The sequence below is a fragment of the Phascolarctos cinereus genome, unplaced genomic scaffold (genome assembly GCF_003287225.1).
Source record: "Phascolarctos cinereus isolate Bilbo 61053 unplaced genomic scaffold, phaCin_HiC Scaffold_726;HRSCAF=1367, whole genome shotgun sequence".
NCBI lineage: Eukaryota > Metazoa > Chordata > Mammalia > Diprotodontia > Phascolarctidae > Phascolarctos > Phascolarctos cinereus.
The window spans coordinates 1,305,837-1,320,601 of NW_027556098.1; the positions used below are offsets into that span (position 1 = coordinate 1,305,837).

Below are 14,765 nucleotides of genomic sequence, written 5' to 3' on the forward strand. Positions count from 1 at the left end.
ATCTGCTAGGGTCCCTGCCACTCAGCAGCATAGATAAAGAAAAGTGGGAAAGAGAGAGGGGGTGATGACTATAGCAGGTTGTAGCCTCTCTGCTCCACATCTGTCTGGCCAAGATGCCTTCACTCAGGCTGATCACACTCCAGAACTCTTGCCTCCTCCCAGAGGAGGGTGGTGGTCATTGGCCAGTTAAGAGACAGTCTACTATGATTGTTGGGGTAGGACTAACTCCATCAGAATTTTTTTAGGGTAGCACAACACATGGCATCAGGCTTGGCTCTAGCTTGTTCTCCCAGGACCCTGTAATCTGAAGTGAAAAGAACCTGAATTTTCTGGCTACCACCAAAGGAACCCCCTGGAGGGAAATCTTGTGGCTAATTACTCCTCTAACACTTTTGTACGCACCTACACCCAGAGGGGCCTTTAAAGCAGTTGCCTGAAGGATGGATTATTTTCTTTCCCCTTCGGAAGAGTCTTCTGAACACATCTGGAATGCGGTGGAAGGACCCAGGGATAGAGGCCGATGAGCTCTCACTACAGAGCAGAAACGACCATAAGCCCACCCTTCTCTCCAGGGACAAGCATTAGGCCATTAAAACTTGTCCCCAAACACAACATTTTTGTCTTATTTGGAGTCAGAACAAAGACTGGCTGCTCAGGACAAAAACAAAACAAATACAAAACTTCAAGAAACCTAAACAGAGGACAGAAATGAGAAGAGTTTGCACCATTTAAAAGCAGAAAAGACGCAATTTGGCTTCAGGAGAGCAGAAGGGAACAGTTAACCTGACAGGAAGCTGTTATTTATTTGCCATTATGCTACACTTAAACAAACAAATAAACAAACGGGGATGTTAAAAAAAAAAGCAAGCTATGCATAACACTACAGTGATGTGCATGGTATAGGAACAGTTAAAAGTGTTAACCCTGTATGTGGAAGGCCTGGTAATAAACCATAGAACAGTTGCCCAATTGCATTTTTTCCTGTTAGCGTTGAATACTAACAGTGGGAAACTCATGAATTGCAATAAGTGAACATATTTTAAGCTTGAAAGCAGGCATGCAAAAGTAACCTACCTCTGGCACAGTTTCAGACACAATGTGTCAGGTGCCACCCATCAGGTTTATTTTAAGTTCGCATTCCCACTTGCGAGTTAGTGTGGGTGGCTTTTACATTGGCAGGTGACAGTGTTACAGTGTTTCTTTTCCTCCTGTGGGCATCCCTCAAGAAATAGTTAAACTAACAAAGAACAATGCTTTCTGTCCCATATACCTTGATTCAGGCTGGGAAAATGCTAACCCACATATATAATTAACTCTGTCTCATATATCTTAATTCAGGCTAGGAAAAATGATAATTCTCCTTTCCCATTTGGCAACCAACTTTCTTCCTATCTTGCATGACCTCCCCAACAATCTTTTTCACATAATGGTTTTCTATCATACCAGTCTAAGTAGTGCCTTTGAATTTTGGGTGCTTTCAAAGCAGATTCAGCACTAGAGATCGTGGGATCATAAATTTAGAGTTGAAAGTGCCCTCCAAGGTCCTCTCATTTTAAAAATGAGGAAATTGAGGCCTAGGGTGGTTAAATGTTGCCCGAGGTTACATAGATAGTACCAGAGGCAGATTGTGAATCCAGGTTCTCTTTCTTTAGAGCCAGGGTTGACCTTCCATCTATGACCTTGCCTCCCTAACATTACTTCTTCTCTTTGAGGCATTCTTCCTTATTTGCTTCTAAGGAAAATTCAAATAGAATCAATAGAATTTAGGGTTTAGAACCCTTTCAATTTGCAGATTAGGAAAGAGAGGCCCCGAAGGGTTGAAGGGATCATGTGTAGTATGTCTGGCAGTTCCCTGATGGTGCTATTGGGTAATAGAATTTTTCTCAGTCTGTTGGAACCTAACAGCTTAGAGTTATAACCCAGATAAATGCTTCACAGTTTACAGACTTTGGGCCAAACCTACCCAGTTAATCAAAGCAAACTTACAAATGACAGAATGCTGCAACCAATTAGCACATACAAACATTTATTTTGAAATATTCATCCTACCCATTATTAGGAATTACATCATCAAAGCACTTTATGGCAGTGAAAATAGCTTTTACCCCCTCTGACTCATCCGTTATTCCATTAAAGCTGCAAAAATGTGCAATCCACTGGAAAAATAGGTTGCTTTTATTTACTCTTTCAGGAAAAGTTGAAAATTAAAAAAAAAAAAGCCAAACCAGCTTACAGGGAATCTAGAGCTGATCCTTTCCTCCCACCTCCCTACTACCCCCAAAAAATAACTTACAAAGATAGTTTAAGTTTTAAATGCATTTTTTAAATCAAGTGCATCTTTCCCCATAATATTATAATCTTAATTTTTTTTTTTAAAAAGCCATAATTTACTTTCTTGGAAAAAAGGCAGCCAGCCGTTGCTTTTTGATTGGAAGAATATGTATTTCCTGGGAGTTCATTTTCTTTAACTTTACACTTCGGTTTTTGATGGGTTTCCTAAGGGATTCTGCATTTTCCCTGGACTCTGCCTGGCCCTTGACATCATAACATTGCAGCACAGAATCCTGGGGAAGGTCTCTCTTGAAGGAAAAGTTTTTGGTGGATACCCCCGACAGGCCTTTGATCTTGCCACAAAAAATTGTGGGCACTGCATCCTTGACAGAGACGATCACTTTGGCTGTCTGTGACGTGCTTACAATCTCAATGTTATTTCCAGTCTTGGGCTCACAGCCTGGGCGGCTGGTCTGGTCCACTAGCCACTTCTGCTGTTGCCTCAGGAGCTCAGACGAGTTGCTGCTGCTACTGCTGCGGCTGTCTTTGATGGAGGTTTCATGTGGCTTAGGCTGGGTGAAAGGGATAACTGCGCCGGACAGTTTCTCCATCAAGGGAAGGGCTGGGCTGTCCATGGCTGAACTGGGACACAGCACTGTCTCAGGGAGAGGCCCAGAACCTCCTGCCTTACGGGAGGAAGAGAGAGATAGGTCTAGTGCACTATCTTCAGGGTATGGCAGGGGGCTGACCTCGCTCGCTTTGAGCAAGGGCGTGGACTTCATGGAAAGGTCCAGGGCCTCGTTCTCGTTGCCCATTTTGATCACTGTGTGGCGGCTGAGTTGGGAAAACTCCCGCTGCTGGAGAAAGTTGAAGGGTTTTATCTCTTCCTTCTCTAGAGGGGTTTGAGTTCCTTTGCAGGAGTACATAGCGAAGGAGGGTGGCTTGGGGAAGTCAGGGTTGAGTTTGGATTCAGAACTGTGGGGCACAGCTATGGGAATGGGAATGGGAATAGGAACCGGCACTGGCAAGGGGACAATCACAGGATATGGCACCAGGAGAGTGGCTGGTGGGACCAGAGGAGACAGTGGAGAGCTAAAAGGTTGAGGTGGGACGGAAGCATAATCTGGAGGAGGTTGGCAAGGTGATGAGCCTAAAGTCCCCTGGGAAGGAAACAAGTCCTGAAGAACAGCAGCAAACCCTGGTGTCTGAAATACTGGGGGGTAACACAGGTTCCTGGGGTTGACCAGGGGGTTTCTGATCTAGCAGCTGGGGTTGTCCCACAGGGGCAGAAGCCCCTTGGAAAAGAGTGTTGTGAATGGGATTGGTGGGGCAGGGAGCACTCTGGGGCAAGACCAGTGGAGAATTTAAATGTTGGAACACATGCTGCTCTAGGAGGACAGGCAGAGGCACTGGACCTTGGGTAGTCATGACATAGGGAGTGTTAGTATTGGGGCTGATCTGAGGTGTGGTGCTTCCTGCAACTTGTAAATGTATTGGCAGGACCACTGGGCTGTCCCCTAAGCAAATTGGCTGAAGCACAGTCGCTGCGACTTTGAGGGCTACCCCGCTTTGTGATTCTGCTGGAGGGGTCAGGATGGAAGGGGCTGGAACAGTCACCAGCGGTGAAAGCGCCTTTTTCATCAAGTCTGTTGAGTTGATATTCCATGCTTCAGCAGTGATCAGCTGGGCCACCCCATTTTCCAGTTTGTTGTTGGCCAAGGAGGGAGGAGAACTGGCAACATCCATGGGTAGGTTTTGGGTGTCCTTGTATAATTCCTCCATTGTATGGGATCTGTGAGTTTTCACAGAATGAGAGTTGACATCGCTGTTACCAGAATCCCCGTTGTTCTTGGTTGACCAAGGGCATTTGCACCAACATAATTTGGCCTGGAACACAGGAAATGTATGTTAAGCATGGTAGAACTCTCCATTAAAGTAATATGTGAGACTGCTTTAAGAATGGCTATCACAACCTCATCCCCCCCAAAAACAGAACAAAACAAAAAAACCCTCAATCCCTCCCAAAACCCAACTATCCATCCTTTTAAATGTTTCCATATTTTAGCTAACTGTAGCGTGGAGATTATCTATATATGTAAACATTACTGATATCTCTTTTAATATATACAAACATACACAATCATCTGTGGGTGGAGGACACTAGTGAATTTAACAGATTATTGAGCTATAAACACAGATGATTTAATGACTAAACTACTAAAGTGAAGTCAAATGAACAAATTACAGCTCAGATTCTTGTTCCCTCCAGGCTGGGACTCAGCTTCTCTATTTAACCTCTTAAAGTCATGTCAAGTCAATAAGGATACAAAGAAAGGGAAAATAATAATAAAAATAATAGCTAACATTTATATAATGCCGGGCAGTGTGCTAAACACTGTGAATGCAAAGAAAGGGAAAAACGGTCCCTGCCCTCAAGGAGCTCACAATCTAATGGTGGGGACAACATACAAACATCAATGTACAAATAAGATAGACACAGGATAAATTGAAGGTAAGCACCGAGGGAAGGCACTAGCATTAAGGGGGGACTGGAAACAGCTTTTTGCAGAAGGTGAGATTTTAGCAGGGACTTAAAAAACCCACAAACCTTAAAACATAAAACCCCAATGTAGCTATGTGGTTCAGTTAAGAGATGTTAAGATCAATCTCATTTGTTCTCAGAAAGATGGCAATGGCTAGCTTTCCTGAAAAAAGCAGCTTTTAAAAACCCCATGCAGATTAGAATCCTCTCAGAAAAGGGAGGCAAGGGGCTTGGGCACTGAAAAGTATTTTTTTAAAAAAATCTTTTTGTATCAGTGAATCTCCTAAAAATAGGACAGTACACGAGTGTGATCATGTATGTGCCATATGGGAAGTGACGGGGACAGCAATGCCTCAAACAAGTGATTTTGTCATTGTCTCTGTGTGTATGCAGGCGTGTTTTACCAGTCTTTCTTCCCAATAGTAGGAAATCCTCTTCCCCAGAGCCTGATCATGCCAATAATGAGAAGCAGATCTCTTGCTAAAAGTAAAGAATACAAATCAAAGCTGGCTTACATATTTCTCTAACCAGCTAATCTGTCACCTGACTTCCTCAGATTTTAACCTGACCTGAGAAGGGCAGAGGAGGAGGAGGAGGAGGTTTGCCAGAGGAAGTGGTTTTGGGGGCTGCAGAATTGTGGCACTTTTTGAAAGCATTTGTCCCTAAGTCATTGAGAGTTCTCAGGGTCAGGTTGACCCTATGCTAATGTGTCTTCGAATTCTACTCTGTACACAAGGAAACAAGCGTATATAGTTCCTAAAGTGAGGACTGCAGCCTGTGATACTAATCTCCATGGAAACTTGTCCATATTTAGCACTGTTACCATGGAGAAGGCAGGGACCATGTCTAACTCTGGGATCTGTACAGCGCCTAGAGCCCTTGTTGACGCTCAATAAAAATTAAATAGCACCGGGTCTACATCTTTATTTAGGCTGGACAGGACTTCTCCAATTCAAATTCTCTACCTATCTGTAAGGACTCTTACGTGCAAGAAAATTATCTTGCCTCCATTCCCCTGAATTTAACAGCTTCAGTTCCCAACAAAATAAGATGGGCAGCAGAATACACATTGGTCTTACAAATAAACCAGGGAAGTCTAATGATCGAGAAGGAAAATTTAAAAAGGTCTCCTTTATGGGAGAAATTTTTTCCCTGTGGTGGAAGAACAAGAGAAGGGGTTTGGGGCACTGAGGGTACTGAAAGTCCAATTGTTTCTGGAAAAAAAAAAACAAGCAATTATGCCACTTGGCAGCTGTCCATTTAAATATCTAGGAGCCAGGGTCCCTAGCCAAGATGACAATGGGATCTGCCTAGATTGATGCTCTCCCCAGGACAAGGCAAGTTTAGACAGCAGTAGTAGTAATAATAATAACAACAATAACAAAAACAATAATATTAGCATTTATAAAGCACTTTGAGGTTTGCAAAGCACTGTACATAGGTTATCTTATTTTATCCTCACAATAGCCCTGTAAGGTAAATGCTATTATTGCCTCCATTTTACAGATGAGGAAACTGATACAGACAGAGGTTAAGTGACTTGCTCAGGGTCTCATAGCTAGCTGAGGCAGGATTTGAATTCAGGTCTTCCTAATTTTAAGTCCAGCATTTTAGCCACTGTCTAGTAATTGGTTTATCTCTGTGCAAGGGTGTTTATTTGTTTACCTGTTTCATCTCCTCTATCAGATTATAATCTTGAGGATAGAAAGCTTATAATTTAGTAAGGGAGAAACAAGATACTACTGATCATGATCCTTATTTAATGCCTTTCACACAAACATCTAATAGGCCTTCAAATAGTCTATTGACCTAGAGACCAATGGTTTCCAATGTTCGGGGTCGATAGACTGACTATGGTCAAATTTGGTGGTCAGGACCAACTAGGATTTCTGTGTGTGTGTGTGTGTGTGTGTGTGTGTGTGTGTGTGTTGTGAATTTATTCACTTAATGATTATTTATTAAATGCCTACTCTGTGGTGATAAAATTGCATAAAGCATGGTTTATGGCCTAGGGAAGATGACAATCCAGTAACTGACCAGGTGGGTATGAGAACATGAGATTTCCTGTGCCAACTCAAAAACTTAGTACTGGCTTTCATTTTCCTAACTTGCCTCGTCTGTCTCCAAATACCATCTTTACCAGCCTTCGACTGTACAATTACTTCTTAGGGTTAAGGTTAATTCTCTTAAAGGTGTGGGTGGTGATGACACTGACATGTAAGCTCAAATGGGTTCATTATCTTACTTGGACAGTCACCTATAACTAGAAGGGATGAGGAAAGATCAGAAGCAAAGAGGGCAGGGAGCAAAATTTAGGAAGGTTTGTCTAGGTGGATGGGTGAAACAGGAATAATATTTGCAATGCCTCCCTCCTAAGTTCCTGAGCTGAGGGCAGTTAGGTGGTACATCAGACTTCCCTGAATTCAAATTTGACTATGGACCTTTACTGGCAGGTCACTTACCCTGTCTTAGCCTCAGTTCCCTTATATGTTGTTGTTGTTGTTAATTCGGACTCTTCATGACCTCATTTGGGGTTTTCTTGGCAAAAATACTGGAGTGGTTTACCATTTCTTTCTCCAGCTCATTTTACAGATAAAGAAACTGAGGCAAACAGGGTTAAGTGCCCAGGGTCACACAGCTAGTAAGTGTCTGAAGCCAGATTTGAATTCAGATCTTCCTGATGCTAGGCCCTGAACTTTATCCACTAAGCCACCTAGAAGCCCAAAATGTGGATTGTTTTTGTTGTATTATTCCCAAAATAAGTCCTATTCTAACTTGACCTTTCCTAGAGCACCTGGGAGGGAAGAATAATTCCACTAGTCTGTTCTAGAAAAGATTCTAATAATTCTAAAATCTTGGAATCCTGCCCTCCTCCCCTCCATGACCCTTCTTTTGCCCCAAAGCCTTGGCCTTCAACCTGCCACCTCCTAGTTCCCTTGCCCAGGTCACCTGCCCAATACACAGCAGAAAAACAGTCTTTGATCAAGCTGGGCGCATTGCAACCTAGCCCACAGGCTGAGATGGTCCCTCTAGCAGACAGCATGGCAGTTATAAAGCTACAGTGACAGCGACAGAACAAACCTAGCAAATGAAATTCAGGTTAAAAGGGCAAGTCACTGTCCCTGGGGGATGAGCTAAGACTGCTAAGTAATGATTGGGGAGGAGGCAGGGGCTCATTCCCAAGAGCTCGGAAGCAAAGCTATTCATTAACTCTAGGCAGAGGCCTTGAAAAAAACTCTTCAAATCAAATAGGCATCAAAAGAGAACCATTAACTAATGAACAGTTGCACCTTGTCAAGAAGAGGAGGTGCTAATTTGTTTCCTTGGTGGCAGAGTGCAGGTTATTTTGAGAGTATTTTTTTTCTTGTTTCAAATGGGATTAAATGAGGTCATCCCTCAACTCACTCTCTCTCTCTCTCTACACACACACACACACCCCACCAAATTATTTTGCTGAGTATCTGGGATGGTGGTCAGAGATTACAAAGCCCACTGTGAATGTTATGGAGCACCTAGGGCTTGGGCACTCACTCTTACTCTTCCAATCTTGATTTTCACCGGTTCATCAAGCTGGACTACTTCTACCGCAGCATTCCTAGGGATAATCCTGAGTCAATTAATCAATCAGTAAACATTTACTGAGCCCCTACTTAGTGCTTGGTGTGGTGCTAAATGCTGGGAATACAAAAAAGAGGCAAAAGACATTCCCAGCCCTTAAGGAGCTTAAATCTAATGGGGGAGATAAAAACATGCAAAGAAATACATACAAAGCAAGCTAAAGACAGAATAATTAGGAAATAATTAAAAAGGAAAAGAACTGAAACTGAGAGGGATTGGGGAAGGCTTCCTGGAGAAGGTGGGACTCAAAGGAAGCCAGGGAGATCAGAAGTCAGAGAAAGGAGAGTGTTTCAGGCATGGGGGACAGCCAAGAGTTGGAATGTCCTGTTCATGGAACAGCCAATGTCACTGGATTGAAGAATATGTGCTCAGGATTAGGGTATAAAAAGACTAGAAACGTGGGAGCGGGACAGGTTATAAAGGGCTTTGAAGGCCAAACAGATCCTTTTTTTTTTTTTATTTGCTCCTGGAGGCAACAGGAAGCTCCATTCAGCCACTAAAGTGATTTTTCTAAAACACAGGTCTGATCATGTCACCACCCTCTCCTCCCCGCCTCCAAATAACTGGAGGAAGAGTACTTGCAACTGGAGCATTACCCATTGGAGTAATGCCCCTGTGAGGATTGAAATATTTAAAGCCATTTCCTAAGAAAGGAGGATGGGGAATAAGGGTCAGGAACCGTAACACATAAAGTTGGAAACCTTTTGAGTGAATCAGAGTTGATAATACTAAAAACCAGAGTGTAGTGTACCACTGGCTTGGAACTCAGATAGATGAACCCTCCTGACTCCAGGCTAGCACTCTGTGGCAGAATAGATACAGCACTGTATCTCAGGAAGACCTGAGTTCAAACCTTGCCATCAGATACTTACTAGCTGTGTGACCCTGGGCAAGTCATATAACTTCTGTCTGCTATATGTTCCTCATCTCTAAAATGAGGATAATAATAACACCTACCTTCCAGGGTTGTTATGAGAATAAAATGAGATAATATTTGCAAAGTACTTTGCAAACCTTAAAGCACTATACAAATGGTAATTATTCTTATGCTTCTGATTATATAAGTTGTCATAGATGGGAAACTTCTCAACTGTGCTTGTTTTTATCTTTTTATTCTCAGTATCTAGTATAGTGCTTGGTACATCATGGGTGCTTTAATAAATATTTGTTACACTGAATTCATGAAGCTGCTTTTTACACAGTTGGTGTTAATGTGCCCACATCTTTCTGAGTTCTCCGTTTTTTCCTTGGCAGGTTTCTCATGTAGATCTATCCATATTTCTGCACACCCCTTTTGGCTGTCATTTTCTAATGGCCACATAATGCTCCATTTGGCCACAGCATGATTCTGATGTGATTCTCCTGGGAAACTCTCAGTGTCTTCAAGTATTTGATTTTGGCCCCATGTATATGGTCTGTCATTGAGAGGAGTAGAATATTGTGTGAGATTTTAGCTCTCAGGGAGGTGCAGGGAAAATAGAAGAGATTTTTTTGTGTTTAGAATTTGTCAGTGATGTTTACAGATTTGATACCCGCTCAGTAATTCATTCAAGATTTTATTAAAAATGTACAGGGGCAGCCATGTGGCACAGTGGATAGAGCTCTGGCCTTGGAGTCAAGAGGATCTGAGTTCAAATTCAGCCTCAGAAACTTGACACTTACTAGTGACCCTGGGCAAATCACTTAACCCCTATTGCCTGACCAAAAAGCAAAAACAAACAAGCAAAAAACCTTACTGTGTGCAAGGCACTGTACTAGATGCTGGAGATACAAAGAATTATCAAAAATGTTTCCTTCCTGGAAGGAGCTGACATTCTAATGCTAGCTCACATTCAAAATAACTAGGTACATACAAGATATGTCCAGAGTGGGTAGAAGGTAACCTAAGAGAGGAAGGTACCAGTAGCTGGGGGGACTTGGAAAGGCCTTCTTTTGTAGAAAACGGGAACTGAGTTGAGTCTTGAAGGAAGCCAGGGAAACTGAGAGGCAGAGAGGAAAAGGGAGAGCATTCCAGGCATAGGGGACAGTACATTCAAAGGACTGAGATAGGAGAGGGAGTGTCATGTCCAAGAAACTGCAAAAGAGGTCCAAATCTCTGTCAAATGAGAAGGTTGACTAGATGACTTTTGAAGTCCTTTTCTAGCCTAGATCTCTGACCTTAATGTCAGCTCCTATCATTATTAGTCATGGTGGCAGAGGAAGTGTTGGGCCTAGAGTCAGGAAGACCTGAGTTCAAATCTAGCCTCAAAAATAACTAGTTGTGTGACTCTTGGCAAGTCACTTAACCTCTCTCTCAATTTCCTCATCTGCAAAGCAGGAACAATAATAGCACCCACCTTCCAAGGCTGTTGTGAGAATCAAATGAAATGATATTTGTAATGCACTTAGCACAGTGCCTGGAACATAGTAAGCACTTAATAAATGCTTACTCCTTCCCTCCTCTCTCTTCCATTGTATATTAAAATAAGAGTACTACATGAAACTATGTTTCTCGTTATCTTTCTTAGTCCAGAGATACCCTGAATATTTCAGAAACAAATTCTATTTGGGTAAAAAATATGGAACATGTTTTTCTTGTCCTAAAGGCTTTAATAACAATTGATTATTTGCCCAGCAATTAGATTTTCTGAGCTTTGAACATTATTATTCAATTAAAAAATTCTTAACTTGGTTGGAGTCCATAGACTAAATACAAACATCCTGGGACTGTATGGGACATCACACCTGTAACTCTGCACCTCATCAAGAAGAAACAAGGCAGCTAAATCTATTATGGGGACTAATTCCCCAAAATGCTATCCATTGATGTTTGCAAATAGAATTTAACCTTTTTGATGATAATCAATAATCAACTGATAAAAATTTATTAGGCTATTTTCCAGGCACCATGCTAAGCACTGGGGATACAAAAAAGGGCAAAAGACAACCCTTGCCCTCAAGGAGCTTACAGTCTAATGGGGAAGATAACATGCAAACAAATATGTACAAAGCAAGATATATACAAGATAAATAGGAAATAATTAATAGAGGGAAGACACTAGAATTAGGAGGGATTGGGGAAGGTTTCCTGTAAAAGAAAGGACTTAAAGGAAGTCAAGGAAGCCAGTAGGCAGAAATGAGGAAGGAGAACATTCCAGTCATGGAGGACAACCAGAGGAAATGCCTGGAGCTGAAAGATGGAGTTTCTTGTTTGTGGAAAAATCAGGAGGCCAGCATCACTGGATCAAAGAGTATATGGAGGACAGTAAGGTATAAGAAGACTGGAAAGGAGTGTGTGTGTGTGTGTGTGTGTTGTGTGTGTGTGTGTGTGTGTGTGATGATAAGCAGAAGTGCTATTAATGTGAGTTCACAGAAGATGTCAGGATCTGTCTCCAGAATCATTCAGATTGACCATCTAAGTACATATTCAGAGTATCTCCCCTCAGCAGCTTTTGGCTGATTTCCAAGATCTCAGTCCCCCACCCCAGAAGTAGTATATCTGTGCTGGGGGTATGGGGAAAAGAAAAAAAATCAGATGAAAAGAAGGTAAAGCCTTTGATAACAGTTGACATAATATATGATATCATTTAGGGGACAGGACTGGATGGAGGGAAGAGGTGGCACTCAGTCCCATTGCCCTTGAAAAAGTAAAAGCTACCTAGCAGGTCAATAGGTAGCCCAACTCCTCTATCTGACTTAGATTTAACAGCAAGTTGAAAACCTTTGCTGTACCATGGAGATTTAACATTAATGCCCTATTTCTTGGAGGAGAAGAGAGGGTGGAAAGAGGAAATGGTTGGTGTAGACCAGCAATTCTTTAACCTGTTTGTGTTCACTTTCCAGCAAAGCTGCAGTCAGACCCTGATAAGCTGCTATGGGTCTCAGTCAGGTAAGTTGCATACTCTGGACCAGAGAGAAAATAAAAGATCTTGTCTTCTGCTTACAGAATTTTATCTTAATTCAATTCAATTCACAAGAACCTGTTGAATGAGCACCTACATACTTGGGGTTTAGCAAAGTGGAACATTTGTCAACTGCAAGATTGTTTAGTTGTTTCAGTGGAGTCCAACTCTTTGTGACCCCATTTGGGGTTTTCTTGACAAAGACACTGGAGTGGTTTGCCATTTCCTTTTCCAACTCATTTTACAGATGAGGAAACTGAGGTAAACAGGGTTAAGTGACTTATGTGGGGTCATACCACTAGTAAGTGTCTGAGGCTGGATTTGAACTCAGGGAGATGAGTCTTCCTGACTCCTGGCCTGGCGCTCTATCCACTGCACCACCTAGCTGCCCAACTGCAAGATGTGTATATATATATATATATATATATATATATATATATATATATACACATACACATATATATACATATATATACACATATACATATATATATGTATGTGTGTATATATATATATAATATACAATGATGAAAAAAACAACTATAATATAATTTTTAGATAACAATAATAGCCAGCATTTATATAGTGTTTTAAGGTTTGCAGAGTGCTTTGTATGCTATCTCATTTGAGAAAATATTTATTAAGTGTTTACTTAATAAAGTGTTTACTTCAGTTTAATTAAGTGCCAGGCACTGTGATAATAAGAATTGGATGTACCAATACAAGTAAGCAAGACAGTCTCTGTTCTCAGGGAACTTACATTTTAATGGGAGAAGACACATAAAGGGGAGCTGGAAGGAGGTGGGGCACAATGAGATGGTGTGGCCATAGACAGGAATGGTGTAGTGGCCTGCTTCCTGGCAAGGTAAAGTAGATAAATGCTCATCTGTCAGAGCCCGGGGTCCCAGAGGGTAGTGTTCAAGGTTCCTGTGGGGAGGTTGGGAAAGGATGATGACTAAGCAGAGATAATAGAAGAATACTGGTCCCTGATTAAAGATGTAGGTTCTCCTCCTCCTATGCCTTCCCATACTCCTCTATAGCCCAGTTCTGCCCAGCTTCTTGACCTTCATTTATGACTCTAGCAAGGAAGAATTTAACATGCAAGTCAAGGGATCAGATATACTTAACGTGTTACCACTTGTGAGTAACTAAAATCCAAACAGGACCTTAACAGAGGACCTGTGTGAGAATGGTGGTAATGGTATTTAAAAATAGATTGCAACATTTAGAAGTATGCTCCAAAAGTTACTAAACTGTGCATGCCCTTTAACCCAGGAATACCACTATTAGGCCTATACCTGAGAGAGATCAAAGTAAGAGGAAAAGGACCCCCATGCACAAAAATATTTATGTTAATTCTTTTTTGTGGTGGCAAAAAAAGTAAACTAAAGGGGATGCCACTTAATTTGTGAATTGCTGAACAGAATATGGTAGGTATATACAAGTAGGAAGGAATGCTATTGTGCTGTAAGAAACAATGAAAGGGATGGCTTCAGAGAAACTTGGGAAGATTTTTATGATTTGATTCAGAATAAAGTGAGTGGAGGAGAAGAATAATCTATGTAATAACAGTAGCATTGTAAAAATGTACAACTTTAAAATGACTTAGGACTCTGACTCTATCATATCACTTAGCTGCCTAGTTGAAAGTCATAGGCACACAAATTCCAGAGTTCCTAGGTCAAGGAGAAAATATTATAAGCTGCCAGAAAGAAACAATTCAAGTACTGTGGAAACACAATCAGGATAACACAAGATTTAGCAGCTTCTACATTAAAGGACTGCAGGACATGGAATATAATATTCCGGAGGGCACAGGACATAGGATTACACCAAGAATCACCTACCCAGCAAAACTGAGTATAATCCTTCAGGGGAAAAAATGGTCATTCAGTGAAATAGAGGACTTTCAAGCATTCTTGATGAAAAGACCAGAGCTGAATAGAAAATTCGACTTTCAAATACAAGACTCAAGTGGAACATGAAGAGAAGAAATGATGAGGAGGTGGATTTCAGAAAAACCTGGAAAGACTTACATGAACTGATGCTAAGTGGAGCAGGCAGAACCAGGAGAACGTTGTACATGGTAACAGCAACATTGTGTGATGACCAACTTTGATAGACTTGGTTCCTCTCAGCAATGCAATAATCTAAGACAATTCCAAAATACTAAAGATGGAAAATGCTATCCATAGCCAGAGAAAGAACTATGGAGTCTGAATGAAGATTGAAACATACTATTTTCTCTCTCCTTGTCTTTTTTGTTTTTTGGTTCTTTCTTTCTTGTGGTTATTCCCTTTAGTTCTGATTCTTCTTTACAACTTTACCAATGTGGATATATGTTTAATATGATTGTACATGTATAGCATATGTCAGATTGTATTCCATCTTGAGGAGGGAGGAGGAGAGGAAAGGGGAAAATTTAGAATTCAAAATCTTATAAAAGTGAATGT

General features: G+C 41.4%; 1 protein-coding gene across 1 annotated transcript; it reads right to left on the bottom strand.

The window, feature by feature from the left end:
- Window positions 1–2,009: 2,009 nt before the first annotated feature.
- RAI2 (retinoic acid induced 2) lies at window positions 2,010–14,426 on the bottom strand. The gene is given in 3 exon segments (XM_078146079.1): window positions 2,010–3,467; window positions 3,469–4,158; window positions 14,349–14,426. Coding segments are annotated over 3 exon segments (1,833 nt in total). The 5' UTR covers window positions 14,412–14,426; the 3' UTR covers window positions 2,010–2,387.
- Between the last annotated feature and the right edge of the window lie 339 nt (window positions 14,427–14,765).